Genomic DNA, 25,887 nt, shown 5'->3' on the forward strand with positions numbered 1-25,887 from the left:
AGTCATAGATATGCTGCAGTGGGGGAGATTCCACGCACGGACCTTGCAAGAGTTCCTACACCCTCACCAATTCCGAATCATGAGGAAGGAGGACAGATCCCTTCAGATCACCAGCCAACTTCGCACCAGTCTCCTATGGTGGTCTCATCGATGGAATCTTTCCATGGGGAAGGTATACATCTACCCTCACAGGCTACAGTTGTTCACCGATGTCAGCCTTCATGGGTGGGGTGCTTCCTTACATGGGCCAAGGTCTCTGGACACCAGATCAATCTCGCTTACCCATCAACCTATTGGACATGAGAGCCATTTTTCTAGCACTTCAGACCTTTCATCCTCAGCTTCAGGGTTGTCATCTCTTGGTCTGCACTGACAACATCGCAGCCAAGGCCCACTTAAACAACCAAGGCGGGTCCAAATCCCCCCGACTTCATCGGCAAGCAGTGGAGATATTGACCTGGGCTGAGGAACACCTCCTCTCATTGTCAGCGGAACACATTCAGGGGAACCTCAATGTGCAGGCAGACTGGTTGAGCCGTCAAACGGTGATCGAGGCCGAATGGAAACTTCATCCAGCCTTATTCCAGTTGATTACTCAAACCTTCGACAGTCCCAGCATCGATCTGTTTGCCTCCGCACAGAATACTCAACTTCTTCGGTTCTTCACCAGGTATTTTCACTCTCAGGCGTTGGCGGTGGACGCCCTGACAGCTCCAGGGCCAAGGGAGCTCCTATATGCATTCCCACCGACTCGTGTCATCCTGAAGCTCCTCAGGAAGATCTGGTCAGAGAAGGCTGAGGTAGCCCAGACGTCCATGGTTTTCTTCAATCCTCCAGCTAGCAATCTCTCCTTTTCTACGGTTGCCCACTCCCATAGACATTCTGTCTCAGGGACCTATAGTACATTCCCAATCCCAGGTGGTTTTGTCTGACTGCATGGCGCTTGAGTGCAGGATCCTAGCCAGGAAAGGCTATTCTATGCAAGTCATAGCCACTATCATTGCATCCCGCAGACCTTCCACTACTCGGATTTATGATTCCTCGTGGAGGACCTTTCTATCCTGGGCTCAATCCAATGACATCGACCCTTTGCGTCCTTCTGTCCCGCAGGTTCTTAAATTTATTCAGTTCAGGTTCAAAAAAGGTCTCAGGATCTCGACTATACGCAGGCAATTAGCAGGTCTTACGACAATATGGCCAAAGGTGCACGGAGTTCCAATTTCCAGACACCAGAACATCATTCGGTTCCTTAAGGGCGTCTCCCAGAAGCAACCTCCCATAGTCCACCGGTTCCCATCATGGAGGCTCAATTTGGTGCTTTCGGCCCTCACCAAACCTCCCTTCGAACCGATTCGATCAGTGGATCTATTTTCATTTTATCTGGCAGGTTGTGTTTGTATGAAGCTTCTATTCTTAATTGCCATCACCACCGCTAGGAGGGTGTCGGAGCTACAAGCCCTTTCGGTCAATTCTCAACTTTGTATATTTCATAAAGACAGAGTGATCATGCGTCTCGACCCGACATTCGTTTCAAAGGTAGTTTCTTCCTTCCACCTGAAACAAGAGATCGTCATTCCCACCTTCTGCCCAGCTACTTCCCATCCTAAGGAGATTCTTTGGCACTCGTTGGATGTCAGAAGGGCACTTAAGTCCTTCATAATTCGAACTGAAACCATCAGACGAACTGAGTCTCTTTTCATAAACGTCACCTTGCCTAATCTGGGAGCCCAAATGTCGAAGGCATCACTGAGTTACACACTCAGATCTTGTATTAGTGAAGCATATAAAGCATCTCACACATCGATTCCTACTGGCATCACCGCCCATTCCACACGATGTGCGACAACTAATGCAGCATTCCGTTGTCACATTCCTTTAGAGGATGTATGCAAAGCCGCAACATGGTCTTCGGCTTCATCATTCATCAGACATTATAGATTGCATACCATGGCAGCCAATGAGATCGCCTTCAGCATGCGGGTGCTTGAACATATCTTTGGAGACTGAGTTTTCCACCCATTATGGGACACTGCTCGGGGAGGTCCCATCCAAGATGCCCGAGGTCGCTTCCAGGAGAATGGTCCATTGGTACTTAACCCTGAAGGGGCCTTCTCCTGGGGGGCAATGAGGGCATCTTGGCCCTCCCTGAGGTTCTGTCAGTCTCCAGACTTATACCATACAGCTATACATATAAATACTTATTCAATTAGTTCCTGTGAGTTACTGCAGGGTACCCCTGGAGTCCCTTAGTGTTTCTTGTTTGAAGGTTTTCAACGTTTTCAATGTTCTTGTTCCATGTTTACTCTGTTGTTCTTGTTACTTCCTGTTATACTCCTTGAGAGAGCTAAAGATTTTCCTACTGCTGTGTCATTCGAATACTGGAGATCTAAGATGGAGTCCAACCATTCCACAGGAAGTGACATCGTTTAGTCCTTCCTCCCTGAGTATAGGTTGGAAATCACCCATCCAAGATGCCCTCATCGCCCCCCAGGAGAAGGCCCCTTCAGGGTAAGTACCAATGGACCGGACTATACACTTCAGATGACTGAGAATGAAGGTCTTGTTCCTAGTGGCAATCACCTTGGCTTGGAGAGTCTCCAAACTGAGAGCATTGTCTATAAATTCCAACTTATTCATATTCCATAAAGATATAGTAGTCTTGCACACTGATCCCACCTTTAAACCAAAGGTTAGTTCTAACTTTAATCTAAGACAGGAGATTGTCGTTCCTAATTTCTGCCCCATACCGTCCCATCCCAAAGAGAGGTTATGGCACAACCTGGATGTTTGGCACACACTCAAAGCATTCATCATGCGGACAAAGCCTATCCACAAAACTGAAAGCCTTTTTCGGAACATTTCTCCGCCCAACCTGGGTAGCCAAATGTCAAAGGCAGCTATCAGCAGTACTCTTAAAGCATGCATCATTGAAGCATATAAAGCAGCTAATCTCCCGATTCCCCAGGCATCACTGTCCATTCTACACACTGTTCTGCCACTAATGCAGCCTTCAGGAACCAGGTCTCTGTAGAGGACATCTGTTGGGTAGCCATATGGTCATCCATGTCCTCTTTTGTGAGACATTACAAATTGCAGTCAATTGCATCTGCTGAAGCTACCTTCAGCAGGAGAGTGCTCGAGCACATTATTGAAAACGAATGATGTCCCGCCTGTTTGGGGACATTGCTCTGGGAGGTGCCAGCAAGATAACCTCTGCCTCCAGGAGAATGGTCCATTGGATACTTACCGTGAAGGGGCCTTCTCCTGGTAGGCTAGGAGGACATCTTGGCCATCCTTGGTTCATCGTTAATTTCCAATCACTTCTACCACACTGCAAGCCTAGTTGTTCATAGTTATGACACATAGTAGTTGTTCTCTGTTACATTCTTGTTACTTGTTGTTGAAGCTCGAGTACTGCTTTGTCAGTTCAATACTGGGGAGAAAATGGTCGCCCAAGCCTTCTGCAGGAAGTGACCAAAAGGTTGTTCCTGCCTCCCTGTGAATAAGTTGGGAAACCAACCAGCAAGTTGTCCTCCTAGCCTACCAATAGAAGGTCCCTTCATGGTAGGTACCCAATGAACCGTTTTCATAATCTACCATGTTTTAATCTGAAACCAACCAGTTGGAATCATAGATTAATGTAGCATTTCATGGGAAGGAAGATAGGATAGAGCATGTATAACAGTTCCTGTTCACTAGCTCATTCTGTCTCATTCTGTTGGTCACACATTTTTTTATCCTTCCTTTTCTCCAAGGAGCTCAAGGCACACACCCCTTCCATTTTATCATTACAACAATCTTGTCCAGAGAATTAGGCTCAAGTAAGAGAGAGAGACTAGCCCAATATGAACTGATAAAGCCCGTAGTTTAATAGTGATTTGATCATGGGTCTCCCTAGTCCATCACCCCAACCATCACTACAATGGCTAGCACTGATTGGATCCTTTGGAAGGTAAGAAGGTTCTATTTATCTTGCAGAGAGAATCACTCCCTGGTCAGTAATGTACTCACTTTAAAGGACTGTGTTTTAAAAAACAACAACACTATAATACTAGAACTGTACATCGTCTGTGACTTGAAATGATCATGAGGATTAACTAGATCTGTATTACAATAAAGGTAAAGAAGTGTAAACAGAAGGGACTTTAAAATATAAGGCACTGTTGCCATGTGACTTAGAAGTATGTTAGATCAAACAGTTAATCAGTTATGATTTTTTTAAATATAAAACATCAGTTGATGTAGCACATACTAGATAATTAAAACAGTACCATTGCTGTCTTGTATTCAATTCTAGATGCTGAGCCATTAGCAGTGTGCAACTGAGAATAGCAAGACAGTGTGTCTATTCTACCAGAAACAAAATGTTAACTATTGACCTCTAGCAACAAGTTTTACAGCATCCCTCAAAAGACAAGTTCCCAGTGATAGATGGTAGTGCAATCCCCTGCTAAATTATGTCAGTCAGTCCATTGAAATTCACTGTGAATCTTAGAAACAACAGTTTTCAGGAATATGGCTGTCTGGGCTCTTGGGGCAAGAGGTAATAAGCATAGTCCAAACACAATCCAGGGTGAAAACACAGGTACCCAAAAACCAAGCATCAAACCAGAGGGGCAAATCCAATTAATACAAGCGATGTCATGGTCTGAAGTCAGGGGTTAATCCTATAAGCAGAGTCCAAGGTCAAACATGCTACAGTCTAATACCCAATACACCAGCAGGTACACAAGGCTTGTAGACAAGTTGCTTCCAGTTTGGTTCACCTTTTTTTTCTGGCTGCTTTTATCAGGACAACCCTGATCAGGGACAACCCTGATCAGGAACAAGTTCAACTCTTTTGCTTGCTGAATCACCCAAGGACAACATATGTGACTGTCATCCTTGATTCTGTGGTGACTCAAGCTCACTGGCAGAGGCTGGTCAATGCTGGGCTGCCAAGCTCTTGTGCTTCCCTCTGGGCCCACCTTTTGTGGAGTACCAAGGGTCCTGGAGACCCCGAGGGTGAGGAAAGCAGCTGCAGAGCTTTTGTTTCAACCTTGAGTCCAATGCTGTAAGACTGTGGTTATGGCATTCTGAACTTGGCTTGAGACTCCCCTCTGCACCTGTCAGAGCCTCTGCCTTGTCCAGTGGCCTTCTTCAGCATCTGAGAGCTGTGGTCGGTTTTCTCTTTCTCTTCCTCACCTGACGAGGTAAAACCCACACCTCCAACCTGTGTGCTGTATCACTTTCCCCTCAAAAAATAGAACAGAAATGTGTGAAAGATAACAATGTATCTCTTGGTGAGAGGGATATGCTCCTATTGTTTCTTTATGACAGGATCATCTTGTGGCTGGGATATTCAAAGAAAAAGGTCCTGTGTAATTCAAGTTTGGAAACTGCTTTGCTCATTGCATTGCAAAAATGAAAAAAAGCAATGGCTGTAGAGTCTACAAATATGCAGATTTTCTAAACAAGTATAGGGAAAGACTAGTTATGCTATTCTTTTTTCAGTAGAAGACTTTTGCTTCTTAAATAAGGGAAGCTGTAGAGATTATAATGTCATGGGTCCGCAAAATTATGCTGGATCTATGCTTTTGACATGAGTTTATATCTTTAAAATACTATGAAGGGAAATGATGGAGAACTTCCCTTCTGCCCATGCTGACCATAAAATTGTGATTTTCACAGGCATCTACTGGCTCTCCTCTTTTGAGAAGAGAGGATAAGGATTAATGTAAACTGTGGCATTTGAGTGGGAAATGGCTATAGATGGTTGTGTGCCCTGAAATCTTGGGGGGGGGGGGATATATATAGGGAATGAAAGACTAGTATGTGGAGCCTTTTAAGCTTCCACTGCCAGTTAAAATTTTGCTTCCTGGTAAGAGGAATAACAAGCAAAGTCTTTAAGAACTGGGAATTATAAAGAGCCTGCATTTTTTCCCCATCTTATAGTTGCTGCTTGTTAAACTGTACATTAAATTTAAAAGAAACTTATCTTGTGTAGATTCCTCACCTGATTTTTGTAAATATATATGCTTGTTTAATTTAATTTCTGTGACTCCTTAGGCAGCTGATTGATTAAAAGATTTTTAATTTGTTGGTCACTTTAAAGGGACGCCCTGGCCCCATTATCCAGTTTACATAATTTTGAGGTCCCTAACAGATGGGAGGGAATCTACAGACTTGGTGGCTATGAAGAAAAAAACTATTGGTATTTGAATCCTGACATCTTGAATATAGCTCCACATATGTGTACAAGAACTAGTGTCAGATCTTCCATTCTTGAAACTCAGTATCTTATCCAAACCTTGCCTTCATAGTCCAAAGAATATTTCTCATCTGAGTTTCTAATAGATTCCATAATACAAGGTATGGTAACTTTTTCTGTGAATGAATACTTGAAATCAGTTTTGGACTGGATAATGGTGAACATCCAGGAGTTTACAGAAAATAGGAGATGCGGATGCTGGCCCTATCAACTCTATGTGATATGCCTGTCCCAGAGTGTGAAGTCACACTCCCTTGAGAGATCTGCTTGGCAGTTTTGAGCGCTGCTGAAGTCTAGATGCCCAAGTGTTATCTGGAGTGCACTTTACCATCTTCAGCTGATATGTTAGTGGCACTATATTCCCTTTGCTCATGAGTCAAGATCCACAGGATAGATTTTGTTTCAGGTACCATCTAGTATTTGAGATAAAGACTGACTTTTACCAGAAAGAGAAAATTTCTAGATAACATCATTGTAATGGAATTCCCGTCCAAAGGACGTCCAATCCTGGAAACAAAGATTGCATCTTTGGAGATTGGATATAGTTGCAGCTTATGTTGTATATTTTCTTTTGGATATATTCTATGATTTCATAACTATAGAATGATTCTTCTGTGCTGTTTTGGGGTCTTGTAGCAACAAAGTAGCCTAAAATGGAAATATATATATACACCAAACAAGCTTTTTCTCGAGAAAGAAAAATTTCAGTCAAAAGTCTTTGATATTGAGTGAGCCTGAAGATGTGTTAAAAATTTGTTATATATATAGAGTTTTGAAGTTTGACTGCAAACATTAAGGATGACATGAAGATAACACAAAATCAGCATAAAATTTGCAAGTTGTTTTCCTAGCCTACGTTAATCTGGCATTTGTCTTGTTCTGTGATACGGCTATTGTGATAGAGACCTTAACTTCTCCAAGACCAGTTCTGTTTAGTGCTAATTCTCTGGTTTAATTGACTCCATTAAACTTTCCCATCTAATGTGCTGTGCTCCCAAGACCAGGTCTGCACAGCTTTGAGTAGTAGCTCAATTGTGTGTAAGTGGCTGTGAAGAGCCCTCTGTGCACTGTATGAATAGGCCACATATCCATGGAAACCAGAGCAGGCTAGCTGGTTGACCTTTGACCCACTTGTTGTCACCCTCCTGTTAAACCTTGGTATGCCTGGATTTGCAGCTCCAGTGTTCTATCTCTTCCCTTTTCCCATGGGGTTGAGAGGCCCTGTTGCCTTTCAGGGGCTTCATGAGACTTTGCCCAGAGTACAGTCATAACACAAGTAACCAGTTTGTTCAGTCCTTGTGACACAGCATTTCTTTTCTCTACAATGTTTCTTTTTGAGCTTTTTTGCATAGGTTTTTGGGCATGTCCTTCTGCCTGCACACCCCTGTCCCCAGACTATTTTCAAAGCATATAGTAATCTGGAAATTACTATAAATTACTATACCAGTGGCCATCACTGTATCCTTTGGCAGAGAATTCCACATTTTAATCACTCACTGTGAAAAGAATGATTTTCTTTCGTCTATCCTGAATTTACTGCATGTCAGCTTTGCTGAATATTATTGAATTCTAATATTTTGGGAGAGGGAGAAAATGTTTTTTATTTGTCAACTCTGTCCACCCTGTGCATGATTGTACAAACGTCTATTTAGTCATTTCTTTTCTAAACTGAAAAGTCCCAGGTGTTCCAGTCACCTAATCATTTTGGTTGCCCTCTTCTGTACTTTTTCCAGCTCTGTGATATCATTTTTGAAATATGAAGAAGAGGAGTTTGGATTTGTACCCGAACTTTCTCTCCTGTAAGGAGTCTCAAAGCAACTTACAAACTCCTTCCCAGAACTATACATAGTATTCCAAATGAGGCCGACCATAGATCTATGAGGGTCATTATAATACTGGCTGTTTTATTTTCTGTCCCTGTCCTAATTATTGCTACATAACTTTCCTTTTCAACTGCTACAGTGCACTGGATTGACATTTCCACTAAGCTGTTTGCTATGACTCTAAAAGAATTTCCCCCTCTCAGACTCAACAATCTCAGACCCCATTAGCCTATACCAGAAGTTGGGATTTTTTGGTCCCAGTGTGCATCACCTTACATTTACCTACATTGAACGTCATTTGCCTTATTGTCGCCTACTCATCCAATTTTTGAAGATCATTCTGGGGTCCTTCACAGTTTTCACCACCTTGAATAATTGTTAACTAGTACTGGCCCCAGTACTGATTCTTGGGGGATCCCACTGCTCACTTTCCTCCATTGTGGGAAATACCCATTATTCCTATCCTATGCTTCCTCTCATTTAACCAGTTTTTAATTCAAAAGAGAGCCAATCTTCTTATTTTATGACTACTAAGTTTACTCTGGGATCTTTGGTGAAGTACTTTGTTAAAAGCCTTTTGAAAGTCCAAGTATATAAAATCCACCTGATCACCATTATCTACATGCTTGTTCAATTTCTCAAAGATCTCCAAAGAGTTGGTGAGGCAGGACTTCCCTTTGCATAAGCCATGCTGATGTTTCCTGAGCCGGCTTTGTCTTATGTTTACCTAATATACCTAGGTAGTAGAATTGTTAAGTTAATACAGTGGAACTGTACAGCTTCAGATTGCAAGTGGGGAGAGTCCTGTTTTTAGATTCCTTCTTGTGGAAACTCTGTGCGTATAAAATGTTATGATATCATGGAGAAAGGTTCTGGCCAACCATTGGCATTCTGTGCTAGTTTTACAGGTTAACGGAAATATTAATGTCAGTGGACTTTGAAAAATGTAATTATTCTATTGCAGTCTGATATGCCATAGTCCATTCTGTGTTCCATCTCACTACCCTGTTATACCGCTGTATTCAAGACATGTCCTAATATGAACAGCCACAGAAGTCCAAGGGTTCCAACCATTTGTGGTTGCTAAGGAATGTAAGTGACTCTGTGGCTTATGCCCTTGGAATTTGCATTCCCATAGACATAACCCAATTAGGAAAAAAGTTTTTCTTTTGTTATCCTTTGGAATTTACAGATCTAAAACATTTTCATTCCTAGGGTTAAATAGTGCAACACAGAGTGTCCTGCTAAAACTCTTGAAGCTGTTAGGATGCAGACCTGTGATCTGTCATGTTACATGAACAAGACTAACTGCAATCTAAGCTTTAATTTGTAGACCTCAAAAAGCAAACATGCTGTGCTGAACTGGATCTGAAGGAAGCCTTTTGTCATTGTGCCACCCTCTTCAAGCACTTTATTTGTTAACGGTGGGGGTGAAAACTAAATAACATCCTTTAATACTGTAGCTATATAAATAAGGGGGAACTCCTCCAGTAAATGGAAATGAGTATATGCATCTGGTACAACATTTTAACTAGTTCTTTATAAGGAAAATGACATTGTTAAGTCATTGCGTTTCTAATAACTTCTTTTTTTTTACACTGGTAATGCAAGTTCATGGGAAATTTGAAGAACTGGTTCCTTATTGAGTTTATTTTAAAGCAACTAATTATTTTACTATAATTTTTGGATTAGTATCAGTTCTTTCCCTGTAGTTTTGCTGTAGTCAGGACTGTTTTTACTATGTTTTCTGTTTTTAAATGGTAATTTTATTTTTAATATGTTTGCTGTGAATCATCTTTGAATGGAAAGACAGAGTGAAAAAGAAAACATAAATGGTTAATCCATACCTAAATGCTATTTATGGTAACTTTCAGATTCTCTGGATTTAGCTACAAAGACCTGCATCTTGGATTGTAGGTTTAGGAGAAGGGCAGTACTGCTCTAACAGTGACATGTTGACAGTGCATAACACTGCACCAACTTTTAAGGACCAGAAAAAAAACCCGCTGCAAAGATACTTACACAACTTTGCTTCTAGACTTTCCAGGCCTTAAAATATCAAGTAATGGTTGAAGGAGGTCTGGAAGAGTGTGCATCAGGGAAGGCTTGTAATTTCGTTGTGCATGCACAATGACAATAAAAGATGATGCTGATGCTTCTTCTTCTTCTTCTTCTTCTTCTTCTTCTTCTTCTTCTTCTTCTTCTTCTTCTTCTTCTTGTTGTTGTTGTTGTTGTTGTTGTTGTTGTTGTTGTTGTTGTTGTTGTTGTTGTTGTTATTATTATTATTAACAACCACCACCACCACCACCACCACCACCACCATCACCACCACGACGTTTAGGAGAAAGCCACAAAACACCCACTTTGCTAAGTTCACAAGGCATTCCTGGATCCTTATCATCATTATCATAGAGATCTGCCATTAAGTTTGACACACTATCAGACCAAACCGTGATCTGCAGTTTGTTGGCGCTATTCTTTACACTACTACTGGACAAGCAAGTGGTGTGGAAGATCCATCACTAACTGTTTCCACTATTTGGCTTCTCACATCCTACCAACCAACTATGAGAAAATTCTGTATTGCAAAATGGAAACATTTCTGTACTTGAGCTACCCACCAATATATTTTCCAGGATGGTCTCTGTACCTGGGCTATTAGCTTTGTTCTTTACCTGCAACAGTCAGTCTACTTATTGACAATCTCTTCTCACCATGTTCAAGTTCACAAATGATCTATTTTTTTTCCAATATAGAAATGCAGGTCTTTGTAGCTCATGCATTTGGTGAAATGGACTTTAATCTGCAAAGTTTATGCAGTAAGAAATCTACTAGTCTTTAACATTCCATGCCTCCTTTTTTGCAACAAATTAACAGTGGAATATGAAAAATTGTTTTCAAAAAAGTATGTATCACAATATAAGATGTATGAAAGAGTGCTTATCACTGAAAAGACAGATGGGAGCTGTCTCTTCAGTGATGCACATGTTGAATATTGAATGCACATGTTGAATATTTTGGTTCTCAAACAAGTCTGTCCTGTGCTGGGATAACATCTTCATTCTGTAACAAAGGCAGGAAATCTGGCCATTAAAGCTCCTAATTGGTTGTAGCAACTTTTCTTTTGATTTTCTTCTATTCGGCCTTCCAGTTTGCTTCAGGCATCTTCTCCTGGAAGCAACTGCTATGGAGAGACTTTACAGCTCTGGGCAAGCCAAGGCCTGTTGTCTGCACCCCATTGTTCAAGCCTAGGACTTCAGGGCCATTGGATTGTTGTTTGAATTGGTGGATGTTAATCCCCAGCTGAGGGGAAGCTATTTGGCAAATGGCAGGTTAATGTGTAGACAGCAGGGTGCATTGTACTGTGTGTGTGGCACAACAGCATGTGGGAGAGAAATGGTTAAAATCCTTTTCATTCCCCCTACATGCAGAGAGGGGAGGAAAGAGAAGGTAACAAGCAACTAGGTCTTGTTCTAATCTCTCTGGAATGTAACCATTTTGAAATTTTTATAGTTTCAAGATGCCATTAACTCATTTTTTTTGTTTTGTACATGGTGGTACAGTAAATGTCTGTGTGAGGCAGAATCTTGAACTCAGGGGAGTGTTCAGTTTTCCACACTTCCCCTGTTCCATTAGTCTGGTCCTTTTCCTTTTATATTTTCAGTGTTTCCCCTCCCCCACATTCTGCCCTCTAAATTGTTTAAAATGAGAACGAGCCTTTATACAACCTTCATTGAGGCACCAGCTCCCCTTTGCCAGCAGCTTCTCTGCTTACAAAATGGATTAGAAAGCCCCCTTTGTGACCAAGAATGTTGAGTAGAAAAGATGGGTGGAGCATAAAATAAGCCAGCTGGAAAATGACAACACATAGGACTTTTAATTGGGCAGAAATGTCTACATACCCTCTGTGGGTATTTTGGGTTTCATGGCTTCTCGGTTGTTGCTGGTGTTTCCAAGAAAGCTGACTCACCAAATAGGGACAGTGTTTGCTGTCTTTACTGTTATTGCTGTTGCGGGTGTCCTTTAAAAATGACTGTGCAAAAAAAAAATGCAAGTGAGCACACATCTCCATTCAGTGTTTGGAAACAGATTTGAGCTGTACAGCAGCCAGATCCTGGGACTTCCCCAAACTAACCAGCCGCTTTGATCTCAGGGCTTGGAGAGTAGATCAAAGGCAGTCATTTAGGAAACTACTTCTACTGTACTGCAAGCCCAGAGTGTACTCTAGGTCGCTGCTCTAGCTAGTTGGGGGTCATGGGGCCAGCTGCATACCAAACATGCTCCTTGTACAGATGACAGCCCTGGCTCACTGCCTTGTCTACAGTTGGCTGTTGCAGGAGCCTTAAGGACTAAGATCTGATTTCAGTTCTCTATAAAGGGCAAGGATTCAGCGCTTGATATAGAAATCTCCTGGTGTCCTCCTTTTTTTCTGCTGTGAACATCGGTTTCCAAATGTGCAAGAGCATCCTTTCCTCCTTCCATTTTATTCACCTTCCACAAGAAGTAGCCTAAATATTTGTTCCTTTCACATTTTTAAGTGCTCTGAGTCTAATTTATTTTGAATTTCTTATGTGCATACACGCACACACCTTTTAGTTGGAGCCCTTAGGGCAATTACAATAGTAAAAAATACAGTAAAAGCATATAAATAAAATTTATACGTTGGAAAGATTCCACCACTACCACCTCCAGCTAGGAGAAGGAAATTCATACTGCAAAGAATAATGTGGAGTGTGTCTAAAGGTGGGCAATTGCAGATGCTGCATACAGTTTGAGGCTTAACTGGTTGAAGGAAACATTTGATGTTGACATTGTTTAGTGTAAGGGGCTGTTACGGGGAATGCTCTATAGTTCTTGCTGCTTTATACCAAAAACTGATGGAAAACACGACTAGCAAATCCAAGAAGAGGACAAGAGTGAGAGAGAAACTGTTTCTGCATAGCAAACGTAGTATTCCTTGGTAGTCTCCCATCCAAATACTGACCAGAGCTGACCCTGCTTCGTTTCTGAAATCTGAAAGTTTGTGTACTAAATTGTACAATCTGATGCTAGCTATTTATTACCATAGTTTGTGTTTCATTTTTTTCAAGAGTATATAAGGATTTTTTCAAATGAATTATGCTACTTTAATATTTTTCTGAGAATTTTATGTTTGAATAAATGTTCCCCTTGGCTTATATGTGAATGCTGCAGCTGCAGTTGTCTTTTCTTTCTGTTGTGTCAAAGGCTCTTGCTTGTATGTTCAATCATTTTGCCCTAAAGTTGTTAGTTTTGGCTATATTCTGTGTGAGTTTGGAGGCTAGAGTACCTAAAACGGACTGAAGGGAAACAGTTCTGCATTGTAGGCAAGGCTGGTCTGTCACAGTGGACTGTTTGTATGTTTTATGGGAATGAGATAAGCTCTCTTCCTGTTCCATGTCAAACGTACACAAATCCTGCTTCCTTTGTCCAAAGGTACTTTGTATATTGGTCACCTTCCAATTTTTCCTCTCAGCCTCCAAAGGGGAAAAGATCTAGAATCTTCCATATTGAAACACATTCCTTTTGGCAATAGCCTGAGGTTTTAAAATGTTTGCTCCTGAGGAGGAATGTGAATTTATCTGGTGCTAGACTTTAGCAAATAAGGCTGCCTTCCATAAGAGCTCCACATTGCTCTGGAGGTGTTAGCAATATCTTTACTAGGTGTCAAAATACAGAGCTGTCTTTGTACACTGCTAACTTAAAATTCAAAATGGTACATCCTCTAGTAGGTTGAATTATGTACCACAAAAACAAGATGTTGCAACACACATTGTATAACTAATCAAGACAATTGTTTTGCCATTACATTACAATGTAAATATAAACAAAGAAGTCTTACACCTAGTCAAACTATTTATCTATTTAGCTCAGTTTGTCTTTTAAATGGCAGCGATTCACTAGTTACTAAGCATCGAAGGATTTTTCCTCCCCTTCTCATGATTCTTTGAATTGGAATAGTAGTCACCAGGCTCTCAGCATACAAAGAGAGAATGGTTTGTGGAATATAATTGGCCTTATAACTTCTGTTTGCACTGGAACTGCATGTTACACATGCCATGGAATTACCAACAATGACATCCTTGTGTCAAGGTCTCAGTTCTTGCCCCCAATAAGTAGGAATGATCATTCCATGATTAAGTGTCATTACATTGTAAGTTTCCCTATTTCAACAAGATAGGCACTGGGAAACTTGCAGCATGATCTCATATGTGTCAAGTTTTGTTACATGTTCTTGGGGAGAATTCATCATGAGGAGCAATATGGTGACCCCAGGTTTTGGAGAAATCCCATGGTGTTCATAACATGTTGGCTTGGCCTAAAAGTACTTCACAGTAAAAAGTAAATAGATACATGCTCTATTTACTTTTTACTGTGAAGTACTTTTAGGCCAAGCCCAACCAGAAATTGTTGAAGCGGCTACAAAGATGTTCTTTGTTTAGAGCTTTTACCACATGCATAGTAGCATACGTATGTTTGACAGTCAAAGTCTGGAGATGAACTCTTCTGTTACCCAACTAGACATCATCAAGGTTTTTTTAATTATTTAGAATACAAAATATGAAACATAAAAATAAATATTACTAACATAATTGATCTAACATCAACAAATATTAAAAAACCACAAGAAATAGCCACCAGCCATAACAACAAAAGAAAAACCCCATGAACTTTCAATCTCTGGTGCCAGTCTTGAGGTTTTTGTTCCTGTTCACAAGTTGACATCTTTATTTACCTGTCAGTAAGTTGCTGATTCCAGTTCAGTGTTTTTCTGCTTTTATCACAGTACAGTTGTCCCCATTGGAGTGGGACCAGCAGATCATTAGACTAATAATCTCTGAATACAGATGCCCAATTATGCCAAGAAAGGCTGGAGTTTTCTTGGATGAAGAGCAAACTAGTTTAACACAGTCATTGGGATTTAGTTCCCTGACAACTCTCATTTTTGGGGGTGAGAATCATAATGTTGTAGTGATTAGAATAGGACTAAGATCTGGGAGATCTGGGTTCAAATTCCCCTCTTGGCAATGGAAACTTGCTGGATTATCTTCAGTCACATATTCTCAGCATAACCTACCTCACAGGGTTGTGTGAATAAAATGTGGTGGAAGAGAACAGTGGGAGTGGCTTTGGGTCTCCATTGAGAAGAAAGACAAGATATAATGCTGTCCATCTAATGTTCTTGAGGAAAGATGAATGTTCACATCAAAAGTCAGAACAATGCAGACAGTATGCTAGCAGTGCTGTTACTACTTCTTACTTGCCTGTGTCAGACTTCACAATTGTGAGGACCTGAGAATTTGTATATCTTAACTGTTGGGTCAATTTAAAAATGTTTTGTAATGAACTTTGAGTTTAAGGGATGAAGACAGGCTATAAATAAAGGAAATAATAAGCCTCTGCACTATCATCACTCACTTTTTAAAACCTAGATCCTCCATGGTGCTTATTAGATCTAGATTTTCCGGCAATAAATTAGATTTAATACTTAAATGTCACTGAAGTATGAATCCTACCACAATAGTCACCGTCCCAATAGTAGCCTCAAGAGTAAGCCTGTAACAGAGTATTAACGTAATATAGTTCAGGTTGTTCTTCAGAAGTAGAGTTGCCAACTCTGGGTTGGGAAATTTCAGGAGATTTGGAAGTGGAGTCTGGGGAGGTCTTGATATCTTGGAGATCGGTAGTAATTCTAGAAGAGTCGCAGTCCCTGAGGTTGGCATCCTATTCAGAGGTTAAGGGATACAAGAAAAGTCAATGAAATGTATAAAAAATAAGAAGTGGTAAAGAATGCCTCTTTTGAACTAACATGCCTGCTTCTGGAGTTAGGATTATGGGTCTCAAACAGGAAGTAACCATTTTAAATTAAGATAAATCCAGTCTGTCCAGATGTTTGATTGGGATGCCTCAAAGGAACATGCTTGCCTGAAAATACCTGCTTTTAAACAGATCCACCAGCATCATTATTAAATAGGACACATCTGGAAATTCTTCCCAAAGCACTAGTTTGTTCTGAATTAAAAACATTGAGTTGGAATGGGGAGGGAGTATTTAAAAATGAAAATGCAGGATATTGACCATGTTTTTAAATAGTGCAAGGGTGATTAATTATATGTATTATTTTTAAAAACCTGCTGCCTTCTATAGTATACTTTGAATGTTAAAATGTTGGACTCTGTGAATGAAGAGCAAGTATGGCGGTTGTGAGAGACTTTAACAATGAGCAGTTATTTTCTGTGGCACCTGCTTCTTTATTTTTCCCAAAATACATCAGTCTTTAAAAATCTTGCACTGTGATAAGGGGGATATCTGGCAGTAGCTAAATTGACTGGTGACATTTCAGTGTGCTTCAACATATTACATAATCTCCTGAAATACAAATTTCTAAAACGCATATGTAGATCATGTTAATATCTAGAGTTGCATGGTTAGTGCTGCCCTGAGTGTCAAAGTCTCAAAAATTAGATCCATTAAGATGGCTTGTGTTTGTGAACAGTGAACGTACTACCCTGTTTCCCCGAATATAAGACATCCCCTGAAAATAAGACGTAGTAGAGGTTTTGCTGAAGTGCGAAATATAAGGCATCCCCCGAAAGTAAGACGTAGCAAAGTTTTGTTTGGAAGCATGCCTGACGAAGAAGAACACAGAAAAATAAGACATCCCCTGAAAATAAGACATAGCGCATCTTTGGGAGCAAAAATTAATATAAGACACTGTCTTATTTTCGGGGAAACACGGTAGCTGTTCAGCGATCAGGAAGATGGGAAACAATGAGATTTTACCTGCTTGCTTAAATGAAGGGAGGTGTCGGAGGAAATCTAGCTGATCTGATAAAGCAAACCTGTTTTTGTTTCTCTTATATTAGTTTGTCTATGCCAGTCTAAGTTTTTCAGAAGAAGCAGGCCTTTGGATTTGAATCAGTTCAACCCTGCTTTTCTGTTTTTATTCCTTCTGGAATAGATAGTTGGAATATATGTTGGAGGAAATGCAAAGGTTTGTTCTAAGTTGAAGGGTTAATCTTCCATTTAAATTATTGGTTGTTCTGCCTCTAAATAGAGCATGCTGGGATTTCCTTCCAGCTGTTTTACATCATGAAGATTTGTGTGCTAGGGAAATTCCATTGCACAGCTGCAACTCATCCAGTCCACATTCCCAAACCTCCAGCATTTCACAGAACACACTGCATTCTGCTATTTGGCATTAAGTGGTTTTGCTGAAAGCAATACAAATTCTCTTCATTTTGGATACTTTGGGACTTTTTAATATTCAAAAGTCAACCTAATCTCGCTTTATTTGTGATATTAGAAAACTAAATGAAAATTGCAATATAGCATTAAATTTCATTTAGTTTTCTAATATGAAAATTGCAATATAGCATTTAAAACTTGTCCAAACTCATCTATTCTATAGGTACTAAGTATCTGTTTTTTTAAATAATCCATTTGACATATTGTATTAAATAGCTAATGTTGTTAGCATTAATTGGATAAATACCTACCTGAATACAGTATTTATTATTTTGGATATATGGAATTAACTCCTTCCTTATTTAAAGTTCTCTGGGAGCTCTGATATGCAAAAGAATTCTCTGAATGAGGGTGGTGGAAGAAGGAAAAAAAATTCATTACTTAGGCTCCTTCCTCACAGGCCAATAAACGTGGGCTAACCACGGTATAAAACCCATGTTGTGAGGGAACTTCGCATGAATCCCACTCCTAATGCGTGTCTGCTCTGTGCGGGTTTTCAAGACCACGTGGGTTTTCAAGAATTGCACTATCTGCAATTCTTTTGTTTTGACATGGATTGCAGCCGCGGCTGAGTGAACGGCTGCCCCAGGAAGTGTGTTACTTGGACGCACTTCCCCTTTTCTCCCCAGTCCCTGCCTTTCTGCTGTGTAGCTATGGAGGGGCACAAGGACAACAACGTGGCTGTGGAGGTCCATGCCTGGCTGGCTGCGTAGCTACGCAGTGGAGGGAGGCGAGTGAAAAAAAAAAGTGCCTCCATGCGAAGGTGCGCACCCCGGTCAACTTGCTCGCTGATCACTCGCTGATCGCTGATCGCTGGACATCCAGCCATGCAAATGGCCCGGGGTTATGCTGGGTTCATTTATCCCGCCTGTAACCTGCTTTACATTTGCTGTGCGGAAAGGGCCTTAGTTGGATTCCATAGTACTTTAGTAACATAGTGGAACTTTTAATGTTTAAGGGTCTCCTGGCCATGCTGTTTTGTGTTCGTTCGTTTTTGTTCTAACACCACTGATTGGATTAAGCAGCGGAAGGGCTTGTGTTGCTCGTGATGAAGGAGTAGCGTGATCTAGGTGCCCATAGGTTACAGAGGCAGTATGACAGTCAGGATCTTCTTATTTGAGCCATGAAGTTTCTTCTAAACTTGCTGTTCATTTGTTTCAATACTGTGAGCTTGTTTTTGTGATATCTATTCCATATATTATAATTTCTCCCAGTATCTGCAGGTGAAGTGGCCGCTACTTGATGTACCAGCTGGAGCTACACTGAAGGATGCAAGATCTCCCTCTCCTGCACACTTAGTAAATATCAATGACTTCATTTTGTGTTAACTTGCTCAATCAGAGTCATCTCAAAATATCTGTAGATACTCTTTTGGACAATTTCTTTCTGTTCCTGATAATTACTTTTCAGCTCAGTCAAAGGTGTTTCACATAAAGGCAAAGGGTTGGTCTCAGAGATTCATTCAACTAGCGGAGGCACTTTCTGCCAGTAGATGGAAACTTATTAGAGAATGCTTCTTCTCTTAAAAGAATGTGGAACAGATCTGCAGGTTTTAAAATGATGTTTGCTGTTTGGAGATGAAAGAAGGGGATTTAAGAAATAATTTTGTCCCTGAAAAGTGAAATCATAACAGCCATTTCCCCTACTGTGTCGCTGCAACAGCCATTTCCTTGCCACTGGAGAACTGTTTATTTTTTAAAAATTTGGCGCTATTATTATCGATATACTGTTGTAACAATAGGTATGCCAGATTCTCTGTAATCTTAGCTTTCATTTAAAACAAAAGGCAGTTCTCTTTTCTCTTGTACTTTTCTCTTGTACTAATGGCAAGGAAAAAGGGGTATCTTTGCTAAAGGAGCATGAGATTTGACAAGTTATGTTCCAGTACTTAATATAATTTCACATCTATTGATTATGAATGTTCATTTAAGTCATGAACCAGATGTGCATTCCCTAGTAATTCTGTATCCACATACACCTATCAAATATTTTGTTAGCTTATACTACTGACCAGTTACTTCAAAGAATGAAACATAGTCAGATTTTTGTGTGCCGAAATCACTTTCCTGTTGATCCAGTAGATTCAAGAATCCATCAACCAATGCCCTTGAACCACTAATTACTGAGGGGGGAAAGCACCAGAAGAAATCACACCAGTGTAGTTTACAGTCCCACAAAGATGTGGGCAGAATTGTAACTTTATTTGCCTCATGCTAGAATGCTCCACTTGGTCCTAGTGCCTACTGAGTTCTGTTATTCTAAAACAAAGGCACTAGGACCAAGTCCAGCATGAGGCAGATGAACTTAAAATTCTGTCTAGTCTTTTTTGTTGAAAAGTGTATAGGTTAGGCTTCTCTTTCAATTTTGTACTTAATAACTTTCATGAACAAAAAACTGCAAGCTGCAATTCTACACATGCCTACTTGAGTACAAGACTTTTGTGTTTAGTTCCAAGCAAATAAGCATACAGTTGACTTGACAAGTCAGATAGAGCCTGGGTACAGGGGAAACTTTTTCTGACAGTGCAGTTAGTCCAGTCTAAGGCCATTAGCGTCAGTAGACTTGACTGGAGCAAATTCCATAAGAATCAATTGAACAGTATATCAGTCTTTCCTTATTTTATTTAAGTTATTTTGGTATGCCTCACTCTCTGTGTTTTTACATTGGGCATCAATAGACTTTGCCCCAGAAAATGGCCTGTGCTTTTAAGACAAATGGGATGGGGGAAACCCTCTAGCTGTGAGTATAGGGAGAACTTGGCTGAGGTCCAGAAAGAGAAGCATGCAAGAAGACTAAGAATGATTGAGTCCAGAGCTGACAGTCTGCAAGCCCTATTCTGGTAGGAAGTTCTGTAAGGCTGTTACTTTAATTTTCTTTTGCTGTAAAGGACAGAAGGTGCTGTACTTGATAGGGCCCTCCTCATCCTAATGGACCAGCTGCCCCTGCTCCTTTCTATTTACAGATGATAGAAGATTTCAAATGCAAATGAATTGTATATAAAAATACACACAAACCTTTGCTTTCCCCCCTTTTAGTCAAACAAAGTTCCTGTGGTACAACACCCACATCACATGCACCCACTGACGCCACTTATCACCTACAGCAATGACCACTTCTCGCCAGGCTCCCCACCTTCTCATCTTTCTCCAGAGATTGACCCCAAAACAGGTAAGCTCTTGGGAATGGAACAAATGAGTTGGACTACAGGAAATATATTATTAAACAGATACATTAATTGAAGATGAATGAAATCAACTTTAGTATTCAGGTAAGCTTACTGGTAGGTTTATTAAATTCCAAGTTTTATAAGCACTGAAGAAGGTAGGATTCCATTTAAGATCTGAAAGTTTGGTTAGAGGTACATCATGTCTGTTTAACATGTTTTTTTTCTACCATCAGGAATTCCACGACCACCTCACCCTTCAGAACTGTCTCCTTATTACCCATTGTCTCCTGGCACCATTGGCCAAATTCCTCATCCCTTGGGGTGGTTTGTACCACAGTAAGGATCACTGCTCTAAATATTTTCCTTCTTTGCTGCTCCTTCTCTCATAGAGGCTGTTCTACTTTGTATGTGTAGAAAGATTGTTATCTTTCTCTATATGTACTGTACTTCTTAAGTTAGCAAGTGTCATCTGCTGAAGAGTTTTTTTTCTCAGTAAGCTTTGTTTTATTATGATCTCCAGGAAAAAATACTGCATTAAAATAAATTGATTTACTTCCCATAAATAGTATTCTATTTCTCAGACTGGCATACTTTTGCTGACAATAGAGTCCATGAAAGTAGTGGACTGCTTAATTAGTAAAAGAATGGCAGCCCTGATTTAATTGTTAAGATAAATATATTGGTCATTGATATTTAGATTCATAGCTAGTCAAATTGAAAGTTTGTAATTTTAATTAAGAAATCTTATATTTGTATCCCTGTGGTGAAAGTTTTCTGTATTTTCTTGTTGATTTTAGGCAAGGACAGCCAGTGTATTCCATTCCTCCAGGTGGGTTCAGACACTCATACCCTGCCTTGGCTATGAATGCCTCAATGTCCAGGTGGGTTCAAACAGAGTGGTAAGGTCTACTACCGAAGGTGATAAACCTCTGACTTGGCTGTACGATTTTAAGCTACAGCAGGAAGGGAAATTACATGATGAAAAAAAAATTACATGTGGAAAACTGGCACTGTAGGGAGAGGGCCGAACTAGAATGTTCTTTGAAATTACTTGCTTTCTGTATTTAAAAATTGTTTTAGAATGGAGGAGCATTCCACCATTTAAGCAGCCATTCATAGTCTGAAATGTTACAGCACAAGCATAGGTTTACTACCTCTGTGAGAAACAGACACAGAGAGCATCAAGCCCCATGTTAAAAGTAGAGTAAGAATTGCTTTTATGCAGTGGAATTAGTTTTCTGAGGCTTTCTCATTATGATCAAATACAGCATTGCTGACTCTACCATTACCTGTGAACAACAAGGAAAAAATTAATAACATCTTACCTGAAGCTGTTAGTTGGTTTGCCATGGTCAGTTGGAAGTGTTCCTCTCTATTTTGTTTATGAAGATGATTATGAGCCAGAGGAGGCAATCTGATTTAAGTTTTTTCGTATAGCAATTAGCTGCCTCCTATTTGAACAGCACAGGCAAGGTGCAGATAGGTTTATTGACAGTGCTACTCAGAAAATAAATTGTTTAAAATATAGACAACTCTTATACAGTATGATTATTCAGAATTTTGCAAATGAAAAAGTGCAAAATATACAGGGTTCAAGAAGTTGGGGTAGGATTGTTCCAGCTATCAATGAAAATGGACAGGTTCAACTAGTTCTTCATGGAAGATCTTTGATGCTGTGTCCTGTGACAGATATTTGTAATCATTATAAAATTATACCAGCTTTTCTCAGATTGATGCCACTTTCAATTAAACTTCATATTGTCAACTAAATGACAGCCAGCTGAACAGAAAATAAAACCTCATTAAAAATCCCCATAACTCTGTGTTCAGACAAATTAGCATTTTATAGCTTTGGTGTGCTGAACATAACATGGATCAGTACAGGTACAACTTTTTAGTCAGCCATGCCATAAGGGCAAATGAATTCACAACTAGATTTCCAAAAAAGAGCAGAAATACATTTCTCATAATGGTCACCCTTTAAATTAAAGAATTGTTTCAAAATAAAAGCAGAAAAGGAAGATGGAAAAGTGAAGTCATTCTATTCTTGTAGTTCAGGCATTCACGTGCAGGAAAAGTAATCTTTCTGTTAAAAGAGTTCTGCTTGTTTTGGCTATTGATTTTCTATGTAAACCCTGGGTCACCTATTTCACTGATCTCTGCAGATGTTGGCAGATTGCTATGAAATTAGAGGAAGTGGGAATAACTAGGGCAGTGATGGCGAACCTTTTTGAGACCGAGTGCCCAAATTGCAACCCAAAACCCACTTATTTATCACAAAGTGCCAACACGGCAATTTAACCTAAATACTGAGCTTTAGTTTACAAAAAAAATGGTTGGCTCCAAGGCATGCGTTACTCGGGAGTAAGCTTGGTGGTAGTCGGTGGCTTTGCTTTGAAGCAACCGTGCAACTCTTCCAATGGGTGAATCACGACCCTAGGAGGGTTTATTCAGAAGCAAGCCCCATTGCCAGCAACTGAGCTTACTCCCAGGTAAAGGATTGTGCTTTTCTTCTTTGCATGAAAATCAGTGGGGTTCAACAGTGCTTAACAGGGTTACCTACACTGCTTCCCCAAAACTTGGTCTTCGGTTTAATGCTAATAATCAAGCCCAGTGGCCCAGGCCAGCCTATGTGTGTGTGTGTAGGGGTGTGTGTGTGATTCTGTTTGTGCCCACAGAGAGGGCTCTGAGTGCCACCTCTGGCACCCGTGCCATAGGTTCGCCACCACTGAACTAGGGTGTTTTGAAAAGCTTGCAATGAGGAAATGGGTGCAAGATTGAATTGAATAGTCTGAAATGAATTTTATTTTCAGCACCTAACTTTTAATTGTGTACCAGCTTGATGTCCAGCAGGTTTTCTCCACACATGGTTCCTCCTCCTGCTCATGGACTTCATCCCTCAGGAATCCCACATCCCACCATTGTGTCACCCATAGTTAAACAAGAGCCCACACAGCCCAGCTTGAGCCCTGAAGGGAACTCGTAAGTAACATGATATCCAGGTGTTGCTTGGATGCTTGATTTTGTGATGGAGAAAGAATTCTATCAGTGTAATATTATTTTACTGGATTTATTATTTCAGTTTATCTCTTCTCCTATAAGATCATTACAACTCAGCCTACCTGCATCTTATAATAACGTGCTGTAAAAGTGGATTATACCCTATTCCACATAAAGACCTCAATAAAATTGTAACTTCATCCACCATTTCCTCCTGGCCCCCTCAACCTGTTCCCCGCCCCCCACTTGTCGCAGCCTGGTCCAGACTAGATGATGAATGGAGTGTGTGGAGCATGTCAAGGGGGTGGCAGGAGGAAATGGTGGATGAAGATACAATTTTACTTAGGTCTTTATGTGGTATGGGGTGTAGCTAGTGGAACTGGCTTTGGTAGCTCATCACAGCTATCCAGCTTCCTCCTTTCCTTTGTCTCAGATGAACGTGGCAAATGATGACACTGGTGTGATTTTTGCCAGCATATGTTAAATAGCACAACTAGGTCAGATTCCAAAACTCAAGATTAAAGGATTATCCCTCCCTTCCTCTCTGCTCTTACCGTGCCCTCTTGTATGCATACTTTTAAAATGCCTGATTCATGTACTACAGGGATGGCCACTAGTTCTCAGTAGCATGGATGTTACACATGGTACCACAGAGGGGAAACATGAGGACTTGTCAAGGGAGGGAGGTCCAGGTTATTCTTGCCTCTGCCAGGATTTGCTTTCTCATTGATTCCAGTTCAGCTTTCTCTCCTTATGGCTTTACTCCACCCCTCGCTTACTCAGTATTCATTTCACCTGCCTATACCAATTTCCCCCAGTCTTCCCTCCTCACTCCTCCCTGCACAATCACCTCTCCATTCCTCCCTGCACAGCAAAGTGGGAAGGGGGAGGCAAACCAGAATTGGTGGCAGTTTCTCATCCTCACATGGCTCAGGTGACTCCTAGTGCCAGCTATTACTGTGTGACATGGTTACAGTAACAGAAAAATATGGCCACCTAGATCCTCCTGATGTCTCCATGCTGTAACTTAAGTTCTTACCTTATGAGCAGAGCCATGAAGCACTGAGTATCTTCCCAATTACCTCTACCAACAGTGTAGAACAGGAAATATTATGTGATGGGTGTACTCTATGAAATAAGCCTAAATTATGATATCTGCAGAAGGGGACGTTCAGGTGTACGATAAGATTTACTCTGGGTTACAGGCAAAAAATGTCATGACAGTATTTACATGGTTTAGCCATCTGATCGTATGTTAACAATTGTCCATTAAAAATAGGCAGTCTTCACTTAAAGCATCTGTTTCTCTATTGACTTGCACAACAGGCAGGATAGAGCCTGTGGCTATGGTCAAAATTATGAGGCTGTAATAAAAGATATCACTGTTCCAGAAAAACACCTGTCATTGTCAAAAAGGAGGAGGAGAAGAAACCCCATATAAAGAAACCTCTGAATGCGTTCATGTTGTACATGAAGGAGATGAGAGCCAAGGTGGTGGCAGAGTGTACACTGAAGGAGAGTGCAGCTATCAATCAGATCCTAGGAAGAAGGGTACAAAACAAACAACTGACTTTACTACCTATCTCTTTCTCTATCGTTTAGGCCAGTGAATGTCATGCAAGAGGTGGGATGTATCTATATTATATTATCTTGTGGCAGGCAGTGAAACTTACACATTTGGCTGAGCTAGTGCATAGAACATTTGCAATGCTGCATCTTGTGATGAAATCACATGCAAGGGATAAGCTTCAAACAGAAGGACAGGAGTAGTTTTGTGGATTGGCTGAACATTGGGAAGAGATTACAGCAGATAGGGAAAATGTGGGAAAGAAAACCCAAACCAAGATGCCATGAAAATGTTGTGCAGGCCATAAACTGAGAAAGTGGGACCTGGGGAAATTGTAGGTGGAAAAAAGGTGGCTTGAGGGGGGGAAAGGGCTCTAAGGAAACCTTGCCGCCACAGTCTCTGTATGCTTGGGGGGTGGGGCAAGAGTGCTAGGGAAACTGGTAAAAACAGGGTAGATTAATGAACTGGAACAACAGCAGGACGCTCAAAATCAGAGGTAATAATGGGAGATTAGGAAAGGTGGGGACAAGGATAATATAAAAATTGGCAGCTTCTTGTATTGGCCCTTGGAATAGGCTATGCAATACTGGCAGAAAAGAAATGGATCAGCAAAAAAGTCCTGGGGACTATGTTCCAGGGAATGAGGGGGCATAGTATTTCTAGATCTAGACCTTGAAAGAGCTTCTATACCTGTAAGAATTATGTAGAAGCTGAATTCTGCCACTTGTGGTTTCTGCAATAGCTGCATTGTGGGGCCCTTGTGTATGAAAGGAAAGTGTGATTTTCAGTCCTGTCTTCAAAGAAGGGAGATGGT

The 25,887-nt window shown here is 40.6% G+C and overlaps 1 protein-coding gene across 2 annotated transcripts in view; it reads left to right on the forward strand.

Moving 5' to 3' along the window:
* TCF7L1 (transcription factor 7 like 1) overlaps nt 1-25,887 on the forward strand; it is a 65,549-nt gene that overhangs the window by 34,947 nt on the left and 4,715 nt on the right. Inside the window, exons 4-9 of one of the 2 annotated variants that reach the window (XM_048512624.1) lie at nt 18,555-18,638; nt 20,376-20,508; nt 20,740-20,842; nt 21,304-21,387; nt 23,360-23,488; nt 24,898-25,057. In XM_048512624.1, coding sequence (XP_048368581.1) covers nt 18,555-18,638; nt 20,376-20,508; nt 20,740-20,842; nt 21,304-21,387; nt 23,360-23,488; nt 24,898-25,057 — 693 coding nt within the window. Of the gene's footprint in view, nt 1-18,554; nt 18,639-20,375; nt 20,509-20,739; nt 20,843-21,303; nt 21,388-23,344; nt 23,489-24,897; nt 25,058-25,887 lie in introns of both variants that reach the window. The other variant, XM_048512622.1, reaches the window with a different exon arrangement.

Source organism: Sphaerodactylus townsendi, linkage group LG12, assembly GCF_021028975.2.
Source record: "Sphaerodactylus townsendi isolate TG3544 linkage group LG12, MPM_Stown_v2.3, whole genome shotgun sequence".
NCBI classification, from domain to species: domain Eukaryota; kingdom Metazoa; phylum Chordata; class Lepidosauria; order Squamata; family Sphaerodactylidae; genus Sphaerodactylus; species Sphaerodactylus townsendi.